Source organism: Mesoplodon mirus, assembly GCF_964341445.2.
Source record: "Mesoplodon mirus genome assembly, chromosome: 4".
NCBI classification, from domain to species: domain Eukaryota; kingdom Metazoa; phylum Chordata; class Mammalia; order Artiodactyla; family Ziphiidae; genus Mesoplodon; species Mesoplodon mirus.
Window position 1 is genome coordinate 85,066,747 of NC_138979.1, and position 20,808 is coordinate 85,087,554.

At 42.7% G+C, this 20,808-nt stretch overlaps 1 protein-coding gene and 1 pseudogene across 2 annotated transcripts in view; one reads left to right on the top strand and one right to left on the bottom strand.

Moving 5' to 3' along the window:
* The window catches only part of LOC309802864 (uncharacterized protein), a gene marked incomplete at its 5' end in the record, with an annotated part of 129,895 nt that overhangs the window by 46,496 nt on the left and 62,591 nt on the right, over positions 1-20,808 (top strand). Inside the window, 7 exon segments of the mRNA XM_082618746.1 lie at positions 4,985-5,101; positions 6,148-6,355; positions 6,358-6,727; positions 8,493-8,576; positions 8,808-8,898; positions 10,883-11,024; positions 12,291-12,378. Of these exon segments, the coding sequence (XP_082474872.1) occupies positions 4,985-5,101; positions 6,148-6,355; positions 6,358-6,727; positions 8,493-8,576; positions 8,808-8,898; positions 10,883-11,024; positions 12,291-12,378 (1,100 nt within the window).
* On the bottom strand, positions 18,618-19,734 carry LOC309801980 (calpain small subunit 1-like; annotated as a pseudogene). The gene is made up of 2 exons: positions 19,208-19,734; positions 18,618-18,989 (listed from the first exon to the last, which is right to left on the bottom strand). The product of its transcript is annotated as a calpain small subunit 1-like (transcript).

A 20,808-nucleotide genomic window follows, 5' to 3' on the forward strand; every position in this document is an offset into this window, starting at 1 on the left:
TATCTATTATCAAGGCACTAATATTCCATCAGGATAAGCCTGAGGTAGACATTTAGGGTTGGTGTATTTAATGAATGTGAAGGATATTCAGGCTAAGAGACCATGGAAAGACTTCCTAGGAAACTTTTTCTAGTAGATCTCCACTGTCTTTGTAAGTCACTCTTCTCATCTACCCAATCTATACACAGGACCACTGCATTGTACAATTCCATTTACCTTGGAGTATGTGAACTGTGCTCCTTTGGGTTGTATGGCACGTATCCTGGCCAGCAAGGAAGTAGTGCCTTTTAGTCTCTATCAATAATAACCTATGCTATAGAATGGAGATCAGCCAACTCTCTATGAAAGGTCAGATAATCATTACTCTACGCTTTGTGGACGATACAGTTTCTGTCACAACAACTCAACTTTGCTGGTGTAGCACAAAAGCAACCATAGACAATGTGTAAACAATAGGGCATGACTGTGTTCCACAAAAGCAGACAGTGGGGCATAGTTTACTGACAGCATTTCTAGAAAAAGGTTTCTAAACCTTGGCATTCTGGCTGGATAATTCTTTGTCATGGGGGGTTGTCCTGTGCATTATACGATGTTTAGCAGCACTCCTGACCTCAATCCACAAGATGCTGGTGACATCCACCCCTTTGCCCCCCAGTCATGAATCAAAACTGTCTCTGGGACTTGCCAAATATCCCTGCGGGGCAAAAATCACCCTGTGGTTAAGAACCACTGCTCTAGAATAATGATAATTTATCTACGAGTTATAATTCTGTCCCCATCTCTGTTGGTGGACATCGACTTGGACAAGTCCCTTCAAGTTATAGTTCCTTAGTTTTGACATCTGCAAAATAAGACTGAGAAGTAAATGCTACCTTTTATGACATTCCTGGAGATGAAATCTGGATTAAAAAATCTATCTATCTATCTATCTACTTGTCTATCTATCTACTATCCATCCATCCATCCTCCTCTCCCCCTCCCTCTCTTCCTTTCTTTTTACATACCATTCCATCTACACATCTGCCTAGGGAGAAAGAGACTTTTTGCGTTCTCTCACTCACCTTGCTAATGGTAGTAGCAGACATAGAGGGACTACCTCTTAGCCAGGTCTCTAGGTTAAGGCTGCTGTTGCTATTCTGGTGTGCTCAGGGTTTTGTTGATAAATAGAATCATTTCTGAAGTCATCAGTAGCAAATTGGCTCTTTGCTGTGACTTGCCGATGCAGGCCTGTGGAGAACTTGCTGAATTATTTGAATAATACTGGGCTGCTGCAGTCATTCATCAATGCCACTTTCCCACCCCTCTTGCTGGCTCTTTGATAGCTGAATGTTTGATGTGTAGCATCAGTCACCTCTTGTATCTGATGTGGAGGGACAAGCTGCAGGCTGGTGCTCGACTTCACACAGCATGGGGTCGGGGGAGAGCTTTCAGACCGTCTCCTTACCCCCACTCTGCAGATGATGGTGGGTTGGGGTGGAGAGGAATCTAAACAAATAAATCAATCCAGCTGGGAAGGAAGCATAAGACAAATAAGTGAGGGCCTGGAAATAATTCGTCAAGAGCCTTCGAGCTGAGGAGAAGGTGAGAAGTAAGTGTGCGAGCATGCCTTATAGAGAAACAGAGGAACATCAGAGTAAGGGCTTGATTCTGGGGTGTAGCAGGAGACAGGGAACCGGGTTTTCCCTTGGAGAACCCAACAGCATTTGCTGCAAGTTATGTGGGCAAGAAGCCAAGAGTATTTATTTCTGGTCAGAGAATGGATGCAGGCCTTTAACTTGTGGCCTTTTCCTTTGAAAATCTTAGTTAACAATTGGGAGAAGCCTCTTAGAAAGAATGATTAAAAGGAACTTATATCTGTAAAGCGTCTTGAGAGTGTATAGTTGGGTGCTGTTCTTTGATTGAAAACTGTGAATGTCATCATAAGGAAAGAGAAACTTATAACGAATATAGACTAGAGGTTAGCCATGTTTGTTTGTTTGTTTTCTTAAGGAACACAGACATTAGATTTGGACAGACTCTGAAGACGAGGAGGACAGAAAGGGTGAATTCAAGCTCTTCCTTGCTTTCTTCCCTCCTTTCCTCCTCTTAAACTTTTTATTTCTTTCAGGTATTTTCTTGGATATGATCCATATGTGAGGCAGCATGCTAAGATCTTAGGGATGTTAATATGATACAAAAGCAAATAAGACATAGTTTTTATCTTCAAAGAATTCAGTCTAGTAAACTTGGGGATTGTCTCTACCAGAGTTTGAATCGGCACCTTCAAAAGGGTGTTGAACTCAAATCTAAGGCTGGGGAAAGTCAATATTGGAAGGGTCGAACCTGAGGAGGGAGGGAGTTATCTGGGTTAGATGGGTACCAAAATCCTAAATGATGAAGCTTCTCTGGGTTGCTGAGAGGACAGAGAAGCTGGTCCACTCCTAAATAAATATAAGCGTATTTATAAAGGGTGTTTATAAAATACAGAAGTAGTTGACAACCTGCTTGAGTGCCTGGAGATTCAGAGGCCAAGGTTCAAACTTTGAGGACCAGAGATGATCTCTGTTACAAGTACTCCACTTTGCTGTTAATACTGAGAAAGCCATCACAGGCAGTATATAAATGAATGGGCATGACTGTGATCCGATAAAACTTTATTTCCAAAAACAAGCAGTGGTCTATAGTTTGCTAACACCTGCTCTAAGGCTGAGTAGGGCACCTAGATAGGCTGAAGCTCATGGGTTACCTGACGCTCCTCATTCCAGACGTACCAACCTTACTTGCTGGTGGGGAGATGCTTCTCAAGGCCTGCCAGGTTGCATTTCTATTGGTGCCACCTTGGGGCATGGCTGAGGCTGTAGCAGAGATGGTGAAGGGAAGGAAGATCTGACAGATGAAGCTGGAAAGGATAAGTGTTGGGATCTCCAATACCAGGCTAAGGAGTTTGGGCCTGGTATGCACTGTATCTGAAAATATCCTTATATCAACCTCATGGGATCTATATTTCTTTTAATTTAAAGCTTGGAGAAAAATTGCAGAAGATGGATGGAATATTGCACTTTTTCCCCTGAATCAGGAATATAACATTTTTTAAAATGATTTTAAAAAAAATTTATGTTAACCCTCTTATTTATTTATTTTTTTGGCTGCATTGGGTCTTCGTTGCTGTGTGCGGGCTTTCTCTAGTTGCGGTGAGCGGGGGCTACTCTTCGTTGCGGTGCACGAGCTTCTCATTGTGGTGGCTTCTCTTGTTGAGGAGCACGGGTTCTAGGTGCGTGGGCTTCAGTAGCTGTGGCTCACAGGCTCTAGGGCACAGGCTCAGTAGTTGTGGCGCACAGACTTAGTTGCTCCAGGGCATGTGGTATATTCCCGGACCAGGGCTCAAAGCCATGTCCCCTGCACTGGCAGGCAGATTCTTAACCACTGCGCCACCAGGGAAACCCAGGAATATAACATTTATTTTCCACATTTATTTGATTTCAGGAATAATAAGCCAGGCTTTCAGGACTATCAGGTTTTTCCTTAACTAACAAAATAGATTCCTAAAATATAGGGTGGATTCCCCCCCCCATTTTATTAGGGAAACTTGATCTGGGAGAGGCACAGAAAGATGAAGAGATTGAACTATGTCCTTTCTCTGTAACATTCTATAACATTTGAAAAATACAGAAGTGTTTGGAGGAGAGTCACCGTCACTGTTAATCTATTATGAAATGATGATCTAGAAGAAGAAATAAAAGGTCTGGTATTATTCATCCCAATGAAGAAAAGGCTGATGGTGACTCGGTAAACTTTTAAATGTACAAAGGGATACAGGTATAGTAGGAGGTTACGACCTCCTCCCCAGAGCCTGGAAGGCTCAGCATCATACCTGCGTATGGAATTTTGACTCCTGCAGTCTTCCTCTTATTCTTTATGTTTCAGCCACTTTCTATTTTTTAAAAAAAAATTTTAAATTTATTTTATTGAAGTATAATTGATTTATAATGTGTTAATTTCTGCTATACAACAGTGATTCAGTTATATGTATGAATTCGTGTATATGAGTATATACATTCAGCCACCTTCTTTCTGTAAGCAAATTTAAGTTGCTCTATTTTTTTCTTTTTCTGTTAGTAATTTCTTCCCCCAAGTCTTTGCCTTTTTAGCCGTTATTGTTAAAATGTGTCCTCCGGGCTTCCCTGGTGGCTCAGTGGTTGAGAGTCCGCCTGCCGATGCAGGGGACACAGGTTCGTGCCCTGGTCCAGGAAGATTCCATATGCCACGGAGCAGCTGGGCCCGTGAACCATGGCCACTGAGTCCGTGCGTCCGGAGCCTGTGCTCCGCAATTGGAGAGGCCACAACAGTGAGAGGCCTGCGTACCGCAAAAAAAAAATAAAATAAAAAGTGACCTCCTTAGCTTCTTTGTACCCCAGCCTCACTCACAATCACTTCACCACCTCTCATTCTTCCCATGACATTTATCACTGTTCGAAGTTACCTTGCTCATTTGTTTGCTTTCTTACTGTCTTCCTTTTCTCACTAGAAGGCAAGTTCTATGGAATCATGGACCTTGGTCTGTTCAATTACCAATGAGTCTTTAGTACCTAGGAGAGTGCCCACTCATAGTAGGGGCTCATTAAACGTTTGTGAAAAGAGTGACCTAAATAGGGAGATAGATGAATAGGTACGACAATTACAGTTATGTCAAAGACAGTGGTGATGAGATAAAAACAATTCTTTGGTATTGTGCTTCATTGTTTACATAGTTCATCTCATTTTACATAAATTATTTATGATGAAGGCTGATAAATACTAACATGAACACTGAGAAAAACTATCATCTTTCTTAGTATTTAAAAATACAACCTTACATATTAAATTATCCTTGACTAGGCTAGCACTATAACTTGGAGGCAAGGAAACCGTGTCCCAGGATTCTGAAAAGTCCCATATGTAGCTTGTCTCGATATTTCTCAGGATGGTTCTCCTGATTGTAACATATTTTTTGAATGTGCCATTGTAGGATGATGACTTGGAAACAGATGTGAACAAGCTGAGCTCCAAACCTGGTCTTGATCGACCTGAAGAGGAACTGATGCAATATGAGGCGATGTGTTTTGAGCTCTCCTGCAGTTTTGAGGTAGAATGTATGCCGTGGTTCTACTCCTCGGTGATGCTAATGGGTTCCTTGCAGACTCTGGGAATCCAAACTGGCCTCCAGATGGAAAACATTGCTCATCTTTATCATTCTGCTTCTGGGATCTTTCTGAGAGGGAAGTAAAAGGCTAAACAAAGATATGAGAAGGTGGCAGAGATAGGATGCATGCAAGGGTCCTATCAATACAATCTGACACCCATCACCTCGGAAGGAAGTAGGATGAAGGTTCACATTGCTGCCTGTTGTCTGGTGGGCAAGGTGCCTTACTCTCATGTCCTGGGAAAGCAAGTGAAAATTCATGGTGATTTAATCATTCTCTTGTGAGAGTGGGATGGTTGTATGAGATGGCTTTCTGAAGGTGACCAGCCTGATTCTAGGATTTCTTTGTTAGCAGAAACAAATCAAGCACCTTATACCTGGTCATGTTAATCCAGTGGCTGGTTGCTGTTGCTTCTTCTGCTGTTGCTCCCACCAAAATTTAGACCTGCTTTTGGACCTCCATTATTTTCTTATGATTCTTAATAAACCATGAATTTGGCCACATCTAAGGGTACACGCTAAGTCACTTATAGAAGGGAGCTGACATTGTATTTCACTCTAGAAAGCAGAAAGGCATCGGTGGGTAAAAGTTTCAGGGAAGGAAATTTTAATTCCGAGTAAAAAAGAATTTTTCTTAAACAATGAGAATGATCCTCAAATAAAAGGAACCACCTTGGGATACAGGGAAGTTTCTGTAAATGAGTCATTCATCCAGGCTGTAAATGTTTGGGGGTGTCGTAGGAGGCTTTCATGTACTGCATAGACTCATACTAGACCCACCAAATGCCCCTTCCAAGTGTGCGTTTCTAGGATTCTGCCATTTCTTTGACTCTTGAAGCTTAGTCTTTCCTTGACTGACTTTGGAAAAAGTTTTCCAGTGCACAGGATTTATGCTTAGCTCTGTGCCCAGAGAGTGAGGACAGGGATCAGATTGTATTCTCTACTTGGACAGAAACACTGACGTATTCTTTTCCACTTTTAACCTGAAGGAACTGGAGTCCAAACCTGGAGGTGGTTTGAACTTGGACGAGACTCGGTATGCCAGTCACCACCACATTCTGACTGCTGCCTCCCCAAAAGGGCTTTGCTTGAATAAGGACCAAATCTCCTGGGGACAAGAAAGAGAAGTCCCTGTCCAGACCTCCCTTATGAGCAGAGTGAAGATGGGGAGGTCCAACATACATCTAACGTCCAAAAAAGACCTGGAATGAACCCATACCGAAATGCACAATCCAATGGTCTTGGGATAGGTTCTTCCGGAAGTGAAATCTTAGACGTTCAGGCGTCCTTCAAAGAGGATGCTTGGGACATAGATGCGATTTCCTGCCCAAGGATAAGTGCCTCCTTTTCCAATTCCACTAGACCTAGAGAAGCTACTGAATTAATAGATAAGCTCCTGCAGACACATCGGACGCATATCGCCTTCCATGACCCCTATCTTTGTATGGCCAAAGCTAGAAGAACTAGATCTGTGTCTGACTTCACAATGATGGCATTTCCAGATTTCTGGGGGCATTGTCCACCTCTCTCTGCCCAGTCCGTGTTGGAACGTAAATGTGGAGTCCAAAGGTGATGGTGCTACTAACTTGGGAGCTATATATATTTTTTCTTCTTTAGTATTTTTGTAGGTGGAATGGTTTGTACAGATAATTCTGTTATCTTCAGGAAAGTGAGCATTAGTCAGCAGCATGTTAAAAGCCTTAAGGAGGGCTTCCCCGGTGGCGCAGCGGTTGAGAGTCTGCCTGCCGATGCAGGGGACACGAGTTCATGCCCCGGTCCGGGAAGATCCCACATGCTGCAGAGTGGCTGGGCCCGTGAGCCATGGCCGCTGGGCCTGCACGTCTGGAGCCTGTGCTCCGCAATGGGAGAGGCCACAACAGTGAGAGGCCCGCATACCGCCCCCACCAAAAAAAAAACAAAAAAAAATAAAAAAAAAAAAACCTTAAGGATATTTTCGCCAAATATACAAGCTTGCCTCCCTACTAGGACATTTCAGAGCCAAGAGTAGGGTGGTGGTAGACATGTGTTTCCACAAAAAGAATTTCTTAGACGATTCTAATGCAACCCCTTACCCCGAATCCATTGCAAATCCTACAAAAGGGAAAGATTATCCAGTTTCTCCAAATACTGGGATCATTCCTTAAGGGAAGGTTCTCAGGAATAAACAAGTATGGATTATTTGGGATCACTTTTCTCATTTACTGCACATTGGAATCTGATCTCTTGTTAATGAGAGGAGGTGGTGGACCTCCATCCCACAGTCCCAACCTTATAGAACCTGACTTGGCTTGGGGAATAGTTTTGCTGCATCACTAAGGATTGTAAGGAAAAAAAAATGCATCCTGCAGGGAAGAAATGTTGTGTGATGGATTATTCCCAGGATGCATGAAATGGAGCTTTGCCTTTGGATAGGCATAACGAGATTAAAAAGAAAATTACTGAACTCAAGGAGAAAACGGTTTTCCCAGAAAATATACTAAGTATGCATACACTAAGTCTATGGAGCAAAGTGTGCATAGCAGTAAGTTTTCTTAACTGTTAGCAAGTTCATCAGCAAATTGATGGTGGACCCCAAGAACTGCTTCCACTTGGTCTCCTGGCTGACATCTCTGACCTCACCCCTCTGACCTTATCTCCATGCTCAAGTTCCTGAGAGACACACCACAGGGGCTGGCCCAGCAACAGCTCCCCACTGGACAGGACATCTTTCCCCTGAGTCTAGGCCTCATTTTGACCTTCCCTCCCCCTTCTCCTACCCCTCCCCACCCCAGAGAGCTGGATCAGAAATTCAAGGAGGGAATCTGAAATATCCCTTAGGTATCCTTCCTCCCTCTTACTTAAGTCTCCCAGATATTGGTGTTTCTCAGAGAGAAGATTGACCATAGTCTTCTGGAGCAAACAGAACCAAGGACTATAAATGACACAAGAATTCAAAGGCTTATTGGAGCCTCCCAGACCATCAGCAATCCTAATGTCTCCTTCAAAAGTGTCTTAGTGCAGAGGGCCCTCTTATTCACACAACCAGAGGCTTCAAAGTCCCTCAGCCCAAATGCTCTTGACAAAACTCCTTTGAGTAGAGAATCCTCCTAAAATGAAAATCTGACATCACTGCTTCCTACATTCCTACTGTTCAGTGTAGTTTTATTTTTTGATAAAGAAGAAAAGGAAGGAGGGGTGGTGCTTTTTGTACTCATTCAGCTCAAGGTTGGATCATGATTACATTTTTCTTTCATAATTCTCTGATGAGTCCCAAGGCCCTTCCCACATGACCATAGGATGAATGGGGTAAGGAGTGAGGGCCAACCCTTAAAATGTTTTCAATTTTCCTTTCCAGGATCAAAATATTTGAGGATGTCCGGAGGCTCATCCAGCCAAGCGATATTATAAATAAAGTTGTCTTCAGTCTAGATGAGCATTGGTAGGTGGTCTTGAACATCAGTGGAATGAGGGGGGTGGGAGTATAGAATATCCTTTTAATGGCACGAGCATAAGAATATTTTAAGTTAATAATCCATTCCTTCTCCTAAAATCAGCACAGTGAAAATTCGGGTTAAAGATCTGTAAGAGAAAGCTTATCTCTAAGAAATGCTAAACTGTGCCCAAGAATAGCAATAAGTCCTATGTTCAAAGGTTCTCTATTTCATTACAGGCCTTTGCAAGACACCACTTCTGACTGCTTACGGTTCTTCTCCAAGTTTGAGTCTGGAAATCTTCGCAAAGCCATCCAAGTGCGTGAGCAAGTAAGGAAAGCTGCAGGGGCCATACTCAGTATGGCTCAGCCCTGTTTTGTATCCCCCTCCCAGGAGACATTTTCGAAGTTTTCCCTTTTTGGGACGTGGTGAGTGGTAAGTCATTTTTTTTGGTACGTGAAATATTTCAAGGAAGCCCAACATATAACAAATACAAGTGGAGCTGTTTGGTATGGAGAAGGGAAGGGCAGGCATGTTAAGATTCCTCCTCAGCCTCCTTCTCTTTCTTGTTTGCTATCTCAGCTTCTTCTTCCTACAGCTCCCGCTTTTATTATTTATTCTCTTCATTTATCAAGTTCCAAGGATCCAGGAGGGAAGACCTGATTAGGAATCTCCTAGTGGGAAAATGAGCAGTCCAGGATGTGCCTGAGCTCCTGGCCTTACTCAGGTCTTTCTCTTTATATCTGCCTTTGGCCAGAGTGTAGAATCCTAAACTCGTCAGTTGTGGTCTGGGTGACAGAGTCAAATGACAGAAAACAAACCTACTTACAGGCAAGGATTTTTTATGATCACTTTTTAGCGAGAGCATTGTGGGCATAGCAGACAATTGGAGGGTCATAGACTTCCTGGAATTGTTCTCATGGGTGTCCCTATGGTGCCAACTATAGCTTCATTCATTGTATGGTGAGTTCAGTGGTTAGAGTGTGTTGCTTATAGTGACGGTGGGAGGGGTGGGACACCATCTGCTCTGCTACGGCTTCAACAAAGCTCTCCCCTTCCACAAATCTCACTATACAGTGCCATTTAATCAGAGGGCCAGAGTAGGAGAGTATGAACGAATCAGGGCAAAACCATTGCCCTTTCTAGAAGAGCAACTCAAAGAGCATGCCAAGGGGATGGGATAAGAATATTTTTGAAAATGAAATATCCTGATGATATTGTTTAAGTCAAAGCTTTATTGCTAATTCTGCTGCTCAAGCTTGAAAAAGTAATTTTTTGGAGACATAGTGATTGTGTGGGGACACATAAGGACTTTCTGGGGTGCTGGAACTGTTCTACATATTGATCCAGGGAGTTGTCACACAGGTGTACCCAGATGAATTTGCTTAAACTCGTTAAGCTGTACATTTAAGATCTGTGTACTTTACTTCATGTAAACTAAATCAGTTAAAAAGGGAAAAAACAAACAGACAAATCTTTCATTGCTAGTCTAATTCATGTTTGTTGCCTTGCTGGGGATTTACATATATTATACTACTCAATCTTTACAAACAGTACTGCAAGTTTAGGCACCATTTCTTTTTTTTTTAATTAATTAATTTATTTATTTACGGCTGTGTTGGATCTTTGTTGCTGCGTGCGGGCTTTCTCTAGTTGCGGCCAGTGGGAGACTACACTTCATTTCAGTGTGCGGGCTTCTCATTGCGGTGGCTTCTCTTTGTTGTGGAGCATGGGCTCTAGGCGCACGGGCTTCAGTAGTTGTGGCACGCAGGCACAGTAGTTGTGGCTCGCAGGCTCTAGAGCACAGGCTCAGTAGTTGTGGCGCATGGTCTTTGTTGTTCTGTGGCATGTGGGATCTTCCCCGACCAGGGCTCAAACCCATGTCCCCTTCATTGGCAGGCGGATTTTTAACCACTGTGCCACCAGGGAAGTCCCTAGACACTATTTCTATTTTTCATTTGAGGAGACTGATGCTCAGAAGTCATGTCTAACATCAAATAGTAATGGCATATCCAACCAGATGTGACCACATTTTCTCTGGAATATAGCACACTTGCATTTTTCCAGGTGGACAGAAACTATAGTTGTATAACTGACTCTTCTAATACCAGGACACTGCTCCCCCCTCCTTAAATTTCCAAAGCCTCTGTCCAACATTGTGAGATAAGGATGATAACTATAACTTACCAGCCAACCAAGATCCTGGATCTTACATCCATCATCCAGAACCTGAGATGTGTAGATTTCTCAGTGTTGGAAGTTCTCTTAAAGGCTTTTAACCCTCTGATCTTGCTTCTGACTTTGCAGGTTGGAGTACGACTTACTGATCAATGCTGATGTGAATAGCACGCAGCACCAGCAGTGGTTCTACTTCAAGGTGAGCGGTATGAGGGATGCGGTCCCTTATCGCGTCAACATTAGCAACTGTGAGAAGGCCAACAGCCAGTTCAATTACGGTATGAGCTCTTGGGAAATAGAGACTTTCTCAATAACACCAAAAATGATGTCACTTTTGAGTGCTTGAATTATTATCAGAAGCCCTGCTTGGGTTGCAGAGGGTTTGAAGTTGGGCTGACATGTTTTGGTTGCCAGGTATGGCAAGACGGCCGCCAACCTATGGTAAATTGCTACTATGGGAGGGGAAGCTTGAAACTCTCCCTGTGCTATGAAATGTTAATACCTCACATAACTTTCCGCCGCTTCCTGCCTCCCTTGCCCCACCTTGAACTTTTTGAGGCCAGTGAGCCCTCTCATTTATTCCTTCTCTCCACCTCCTAAAACCCATAGAAGCAAATATACTGATCTGTTGATATTTGTCACAGACAGGCAAACGGCACAATTCCATTGGACAACACCGAGTTACACTCTCAGAAAACTCTGGAGAAAGTTTAAATTCTCCTGAATACCTGTGGCACTTTTAGAGGGGGCGTTCAAGGGACAATGACTGACTAGTAGCCCATATTTATTTTGAATGTTTCTAGAAATGGGAAATTCTGCATGTTATTGCTGGCTCACATACTAATGTATTAGTGGCTCTGAGTAAGGAAAAAATATTCCCCGTAGCTCCAGGTCCAAGCATAGGACATTACCTCTATTTTGTACTGATTAAATAGACTCTTGCTGGTATAGAAAGAGAAAAGGTGAGCCTTGGCTCTTGTATTCACTTGATGCAGCGGCTGTAACAAATTGTCACACATTTTGTGGCTTCAAAGAAGACAAATATATTCTCTTACAGTTCTGGAGTCCACAAGTCCCAAATCAGTTTCACTGGTCTTAAGTCAAGGCGTTGGAAAGGCCATGCTTCCTCTGGACATTCTAGGGGATTATTTGTTTCCTTTCCTTTTCCGGCTTTTAGAGGTATGTTCCTCACATTCCTTGGCTCATGGCCCTTTCCTCCATCTTCAAAGTCAGCTGCATAACATCTTCAAATCTCTCTGCTTCGGCCACATTGCTTTTCCTCTGTAGTCAAACCTCCCTCTACCTCCCTCTTGGAAAGACATGTGTGATTGAATTTAGGGCCCACCAGGATAATCTCCCCATCTCAAGATACTTAATTTAACCATATCTACAAAGTCCCTTTTGTCATATAAGGTTAATATACAGCTTCCATGGATTAAGACCTGGGTATCTTTGAGGGCCATTATTCAACCTACCACAGCTCTCCTTTTCTATTCCCCCCCACCACCCACCTAATGGATTAACTCTGCCTTTATTTTGTGTAGGGATGCAGCCAACTCTGTATTCTGTGAAGGAGGCTCTTCTTGGTAGGCCTGCCTGGGTACGGACAGGCTATGAAATCTGTTATTACAAGTAAGTTAGAGTGTTGTTAGCTTCCTTTGTTCTTCTGTTCTCTCTCAGTTTCCTGCTTCTCCATGTTAATCTTACAAACCTGAGCAATCTGTGCTTGTCTGCTGTACTTGTCACTCTTCCAGTGGCAAACGCTCTGTCCTTCAGAAGCCTAAGCGTGTGAAATGGCACCCACAGTAGACCTCAAGAAATATCTTTTGGTTTTCTGAAAAGTCATCTATTCTTATTTAAACACCTTAAAACCTTTAGACCTTACTGTTGGATATTATTATATAGACTCAACCTATGATTAGTGCATCAAGCTTCAGTTCTTTTCCTGTTTCCATTGGTCCCAGTGAACAAAAAGTGTGAGATATTCTAACTTAATTCTTATCCATCCCATGCTTCAGTTTTCCAAAGCAGATAAACATGAATATGTGAGAAATATACTTAAGTAACTGTTGCTCCACAGAAAGATACATTTTGGAAAAAATAGAAGAGAAAGGTATTTTCAGAATTCATCTTCAACTCTTGATCAGTAGCCACTTCCATCAATGTATCCTGTAAAGGTGTAATGAAAGTTGAATTATCCATATATTTTGATAAAATACATGCATGCATTCCAGACCCATGAATTGCTTATTTGTGCACTTTCCTTTGCTAGAAAATAAAATACAAATTCATAAGGCAAAAAAAGGATAGGGAGTGTGGACAGTTAGAAACTATGTAGTTAATTATTATCTTGTTGCTGGTTTCTTATAAAAAACTGATACGCTAGTACTTATTTTCTTGGATAAAGTAATTTACATCTCTTTCTGAGATGACAGGAGGCCCCTAAAAATATTATCAGGCATTCTTGAGTTCAGGATAGTTGCAAATATCACAAAGAAAGAGTAAAAATGCTTATGCCTCTTGGCTTTTGAGACTATAAGGACAGGAGCATTCACAGATAAGAAGGTCAAGAATCTTGTTGCTCTATCAGACACAAGGGCAATCATCACCATAGAAGTAAGGATAGTCTATAAAGCACAGAGATGGGCTAACAGTTTGTAATGAAAGAGTCAGCAGTCTTTAGTCTTGGATGTATTAGAATATGGACCTGGGTAGTATTTTCATTATATTCTTCAGAACAATAGCAAAGCCATACAATGTTGTTGGTTTTCCATAGCAATGACTTTCTGACCCACCTATCTGCAGACTCTCAGGATCCTCTTATGGTCCAAAGAGATTGAGACTAAAATCATCTCAAGGTGACAGGGGCCACAGCTGTAAGGGAAAATAATGGAAGCATAAATTTGGACTTTGGTGTGTCAAGAATAATTTTTAGCATCCTCGAGAAATAGTAATTCTAAATAAACATGAAAGACCCGGCTTGCAGTGGGCTTGGATCTGGAGGTTAGTAAGAGATTGGACAAACATAACATTCAGCATCCTTTGGGGGGCGGGGCAGCTGTCCCTGGAGGCTGCTTCCTTGGAGGTGGGGGATAAGGCGTGGGCTTAAGGGGATTTAGAATCTGCCAAGAGGAAAAGGAAGAAATCAAACATCCCAAAGCAGAGCCTTGGCCTAAAGAATGACAATGTTAATGTTAATAGCTTTTAGATTCATGAACAAGACAATTGTTATGTGATTAAAGAGTAACAGAGGGGTAACATGAAAACCATGAATGTGTAATGTAATTCGTTTTTCATCTTCTAGCCATGAATACAACAGAGATGAATGGATAAGATTGCTACATTATAACATAGTTTGTTTTACACCAATTCACCGCATTGTGTTAACATATTTCCAATAATGGGATCTAACAACAGGATAGATATGTTATGTGTATCTCTATTCAACTGCAAATCAGAGTGCTTTTCCCTACTGTAGAATGCCTTAGATTATACAATGTATTTATTTCTCTCTTTTACCCATCACAGTCTTTGAGTTGATCTGCTTTTGAAGATTTTTTGGCTTCATCCCTGACTTTATGCTCTCTAATGTATTAATTTGGGAGAACTTTACCTCCTATTTCTTTGTCTCCAATATGTCATCAGGAACTCAGAAGTCTTATTTCTATTACATTCTTATATTTAGTACCATGTTCTAAAGGGGGTGCCAGGGCGCTTATTGTGGAGAGAACCATGAGCCATGGTACCTGAGTATATCTATGGGAGGGTGAAAGAAAAGAGTACTCAGAAAGAATGGGATATCCATTTCCTTCAAAAAGAGATAGCAACAGTGATCAGTTAAGGAGGTGGGCCAACTGCTTTGTGGGTCGGAGCATCATCACTTAGAAAGTGATCTCCAGAGTATTTTGATAAGATATACTAATCCATGTACTTTTAATATAGAATTGTTCATAATTTAAAAAAATCAATTATACATGCCTTACTATACTAATATATTATGCATACTAGAAAACATGCAGAAAGTTTAGAATTTTAAGACATGGGGGAAAGATGAGAAAAATAATTTTCAATTTAAATCTTTAAATTTTAAATGTCAAATTGTTATATATTTTTTTACTATTGGTAACTCAGGGCATCCTATACCCTTAAGGTTTACCGTGAAAAATATAGTTGTAAATTGCCTTTTGGCTAATTTTGAAAAATGGTGGTTAACTTCTCCAATCTAATTAGATAATTTTTACACAAATAAGAATTCTTGAGAAAGAGCTAATATTAAGGTAGGAAGTAGGCCATGTCACTTCTTTCATTTTCTCGGTCATTTGTGTTTAAAATGTAATATTATTATCAATCTCTGAATTCCAAGCAGAATTTAGAAAATACTAATTATCTATATTGCAGGGTTTAGTTTAATTTAGATAATATAATCTGTAAATCCACTAGAGAAGTCTTCTGCAAGTTTAAATACCTTGCCAGAAGTTGAAATCTAAAGAATGAGAGAGATGGTGAGCTACTCTCATCCCTCCCTCAGGAAGCCTACTGTACAGCAGTCAATACTAAACTACCTGACCTATGAAAACCATAGATATAAAATGTAATGTATTTTTCATATTCCAGACCTGGAAAACAACAGAGAAGAATGGATACGACTGCTATAGTGTAATCTAGCTTGTTTTATAATTATTCATCATAGTAGCTTGACTTGGACAGCATAGGGGCAGCGTTGTCCATCCCCATATTAAACCTTAGACAACTTTCTTTCTTCCTTATTAGGTCATAATAAATTTAAAGAGAAATTCTAATATCTTCTCCCTGTGTTCAGTAGATCTGATCTTCTTGCCCCTCCCCTGGGGTACCTGCTCCCCCCCATCCCACCCCCTCGCCCACCCACCTGGCAGATCCCTAAGCTAGAAAATCAAAAGGGATCCTCCAGAGGGAAGAACAGAAATGGGCAGGCTTATTTTTCCATGCCTCTTGTAAAAGTAAGCAAGGACTGTTTTAGTTCCTGCTTTATTGACTTCCCTGCGGTCTGCTCCTCCCTCTAATGTACAGAGCCTCACACCTTTTTGAATTTTCTCCCAGCTCTGGTCTAAAGTAATTTTGGTGCTGAAGGGCAGAGGGAGGGAAGCTGCATGCTCAGAGTGGCCATGTAATACACAACAGCTGATCTCTTCTGACATTTATCTCTGCTCGTGAGAGGAGATGGAACAGCTCACTCATGAAGATGAATGTCATACAAGAGCTCTGCCATCATGCATCCTTCCCAGGGATCTCAGGAGAGAGATTTGGTGCTATACAGAATATTAGAAACTCTGTAGACACAGGGTAGCCTGGTGACTTGACTGCCCTGCCTTATTAGATCCTGTTAAGTGAAATGATGCTCCCATGTTAAACAGAGCCATCGTCATTATAAGTTTATCTAATTCACTCTCTATCTTGGCATTTGCTTCTTTCATGCACACACAGAAAAAAAAAAAAGATAAAATTAAAAGATAAAATTTTAAAAAATGACTTCCCAGCATATTTTAACGTACAAATGGAAGGAGACTGAGTTCATAACCATGCATTTGTGTACTTTGCTCCTTGCTTCATTGAAAGCTTTATGATTTTAAAAGTGCAGACCCTTCCGAGGATAAATTGTTCAGAGAATGGAAAAGCAAAGGGGAGCCTTTTAGCTGTGGAATGGCTCAGCTACCCATATCATCTTTGACCCAACATGCATCTAGGGTCTGGCATATTTGAGAGCACACTTGATTTTCACCAGGCTTCTTCTCCGCCTAGAAGAGCAGATCAAGGAGAGAAAGTTTCTGGAGTGAAACTTCTACCACTCATTAATGATGTGACCTTGGGGCAAATTATTCCAGCCTCTCTCAACTTCAGATTCCTCATCAGTAAAAGGGGATAATAATGGTATCTACCTGATAAATCTGTGCTGAGGATGAAGTGAAATGAGATAAAGCACATGGAAATCTTACAACAGTGTCTGGTGCATAGTGGATGTTCAGTGAGTGTTAGCAATTATTAGTAATTAGTAGAAGCTTCTTAGTGGCATCAAATACCATTGACATAAAGAATCATAGTGGTATGAATAATTTTCTCACTAGCTATCATCTGGATTATTTTACATTCCTTCTGTTATTTTAGACTTCAGGTTTATAGGTATCTCTGATTTATGAAAACCGAAACTTCCAATTCTTGCTTGCTGAAGTAAACCAAAAGACCTCTTGTCCTTTTATCCATTCTTATGAGACAGGTGATAAAATGAAAAATAATCTTGTTTTTGGGGTAAGCCCGCACCTAGGGTTGAATCCTGTTTATTGTGCTTGTTGTGTGGAGTTCCTCAAGACACTTAACATCTCAATTTTCCCAGTCTGTAGAGTGTGCATAATAATACCTTGAAAGGATATAATTAGGATTAGAGATAAGATATGCCAAGTATTCTAATGATTACTTCTAGAGTCTTAGGTCCATTTATTCTACAGGCCTTAGTTGAACAGCTGCTAAGTCCAGGTACTGTGCCAAGCGTGAAGATATACAGACAAATAAGCATAATCCCTGCCATAAAGCATGGGCAGTGAGGGAGAGGCACAATGTGATAAGAATTATGTAAAAGGGTGGATATTGGGGAAGACTTCCTGAAAGAGGAAACACTTGTGTTGAGTCTTGAAGGAGGAAGAAGAGTTGGCTAAATGAGGAAGAAGGAAAGCATTTCCATACAAAGGAAGAACATGGGAACCATTTGAAATATAAAGGATGAATGTTACTGCCTTGCAAACATCCCTCAGTATGTTCATATCATAATTGGGAAAACAAAAAGAACTTGATAGGATCTCACTTTATCATGGACAGATCTAATTCTAGCAAGCCAAGTGTTTCACTTTGGAGATTTATGGAACACTTCACTTTGAAGAAGGTGATCTTGGGAAAGTTTAAAGGTTTCTGAAGAGGAAAACTTTGCTAGAGGTGGAGTCATCTCCAGGACTCTCCCACTACAATGTAGCCACCAGGAGACTCCAGTGGGGAAGCCTGACGTTTGCTTTAGTTTCACCTACAGCGTAGACCCTGGATTAGGGTAGCAAGTGAATCTCCTTTAGCTGAAACTCATCCTAAATGAGGTGATTTTCATTTTTCTTAAATTCCAGCCATCAGCAACCATCCTGAAGAGGGCTGGATTATTAGTGGGGAGCTTTTAGTCTTGCCCACGACAATCTTGCCCATGAAGCTACAGCAAGGGTGTGTGTACAACAGGCGTGTGTGTGTGTGTGTGTGTGTGTGTTTTGGGAGGGTGAGGAGGTAGATTTTATAGCCCAAACTACCAACTTTCCTTAAATCACTAGAACCTTGGTCCACAGAAGCTCAAAAGCTAAAAATTATTCTATTTTATTTCTCTCTCTATTTCACTGTAGCTGTTCCCTGCCTGGAGTCCAGTTTTGGTTTGAATGGTGGAAAGAGCCTAGGGATGGGAATTTCATATACTTTTTTTTTTCTTTTTTCAGAGAGAGCAGCAACTAGGGTACATTTATTTCCTCCTGGGCCTGGCAGGCTGGGAGCAGAATACAGACAGAGGCACTGGGGCATGTGGCCTGTTATGGCCTGGAGTTTAGCTGCCTGGGTGGTAACTGAATGGGTGTGCCAGGGTGTGTAGGGACTGGAGTGATCCTCCCAGAACTGAGAGAAGGGCCCTTGGGGTATGCAAGCAACACCAACGTTGGGCTTGGCACAGATGCAAGAGAGGGGTTATGGAGTAGATGTGAGATGGGTGTGCTGGGGCAGGGTGTGTTGAAGCATGTTGGGTCCTGGCTGTTGACTGAGAATCTGAGTGCCAAGGGCTAGGAGAACAGAAAGGCCTGTGGGTCCGCAGGAGCCATGATGTGACTGCAAACAGGATCAAACCTGGGGGAGACCGAAGAGTCCAGGGTGACTCCTACAGCGAGGCGATGAGGGGGCAGGTCTGGGACTCCCATTCAGGAATACATGGTCAGCTGTAGCCACTCCTGGGTGTTCACCTGGATTTGTCCAGTGCCATCTTTGTCAAGAGATTTGAAGGCACGGAACATGGCATCCGGTCTGACCAGGCAGCTGATGAAGTTGTCAAAATCCATGTTCCCTCCCTCATCTGAGTAGTGTTGGATGAGCATGTTGTAGAGATGCTCATTCAGGCGGAATCCTGCTGCCTCAAAGGCCCTTGGGAGTTCACTGCTGTTAATGGTCCCTGAACGGTCAATGTCAAATTGTTTGTATATGGCCTGCCACTTTTTTTTTTTTTTTTGCGGTACGCGGGCCTCTCACTGCTGTGGCCTCTCCCGCTGCAGAGCACAGGCTCCGGACGCGCGGGCTCAGCGGCCATGGCTCACAGGCCCAGCCGCTCTGCCGCATGTGGGATCCTCCCGGACCGGGGCATGAACCCCTGTCCCCTGCATCGGCAGGCGGACTCTCAACCACTGCACCCTCGGGGAAGCCCGGCCTGCCACTTTTTGATGTTCCACAAGTACGTGAATTCCTCGAAGCCCAGCTTGCCGGTCGTGTCACCACCATGCTGTGACATGTGTCAATGCCAATACCATCAGTCTTCAGATCAGAATGTCGGGTCACGACTTTGTTGAGAATGTTCATGAGTTCTATGGCACTGACCTCCATGTCCTCTCTAGCCAGCTGGGCAAAGACCTCCGGAACTGCCGTGCCTTCTCACTCTCATTGGCCTCGATGTTGGAGTAATGGGTGCGAGGGGGCGGGGGCTCTGGGTTGTACTGCGCAGCCGCCTCGCTAACGGCGCTAATGACCCCGCCCAGTATGCGCACGCAGTTCCACGCAGTTCCCCGCAGCCGCTGCTTCCTTTTCTTCTGCCGCCGCCGCCGCCGCCTCGGGCCCACTGACCAGGCCTCCGAGCACATTCCCTAAGGCCCCCGCCCAGGCCCCCGCCTCCTCCGCCGCCTCTTCCACCCTTCCAGACCGAGTTAACCAGGAACATGGCTGTGACTCAAGATTCTGCCTCGCTCGCGCGTCGGCCGGTCAGCTAGTTTCCATATTCTTATTTTTACTCTCTCTTGTTCTCTGTGGTGGCTGGTGGGGTAGCATAGAATTTGCTTAGGATGAATGTGCCTGTGATGTGACTTCAGTGTACTTAGTACAGTGGGAAGCCTAGAGCTAAGCAAGGCTCATGTCAGATGAGACCACCCCCACTGGCCTCGGGGGTATCTTATGAATCTTGAGGAGAGATACAGGCTCTGTCTCCACTGCATGTAGGTGAAAAACTTGGGGATGGCAAGGCACTAGATGTATGTTTCCACCTGCTTTTACCTTCATGAATATATATGTATGGTGTGTGTGTTTTCACACTCATGCATGTGAAGCTCAATTCCACATTCTGATTGGTTGTCAAAATGTTGACCATTTGACCAAAATGTTGACTGGCTCGTTTCACTTAGAAGAGAGGTGTAATTGACTAGGTTCAGCTAGCTGTAAACTGAATGTGTGCTTGCAGTGGAGCCTTGAAATCAGAATGAATAAAGGTAGCGCATATGTGGTTTGCATGCTTTCTGAGTTACCATCTGCTGCTTTACATACTTGCTAATAATCAGAGCCTTAGCTCCGGAGAAACTATAGAACTTTGGGGAAATCTGGAGAAAATAGACTGAATTAGGTAGCAAGATCCAGATGGCACCATGGGTAAAGATGCCTTTTTGGGGACTTGCCTGGTGATCCAGTGGTTAAGACTCTGCTTCCACTGAAGCGGGTGCAGGTTCAGTCCCTGGTCAGGGAACTAATACCCTGCATGCAGAGCAGTGCGGTCAAGGAAAAACCAAAAAAAAAGTTGCCTTTTTGAAGTTTCTAGTCCTGTAGTCGCAAAGGATATGGGTCCTATTAATAGGATGCTGAAAAGCTGGTTCATCGTTGGGGATCTCCTTCTTTCCCTAGGATGACCAAGGATCCAGGGTGCCATATTGGCAGAAGCTGATGCAAGAGAAATGTATAGCCTGATAGGTCATAGTCCATGGAACTACCAATTTCTCTTACTCCCATTCTTAGTTTTATGAATATTGAAAAAACCCACAAAACCAGGCAGTA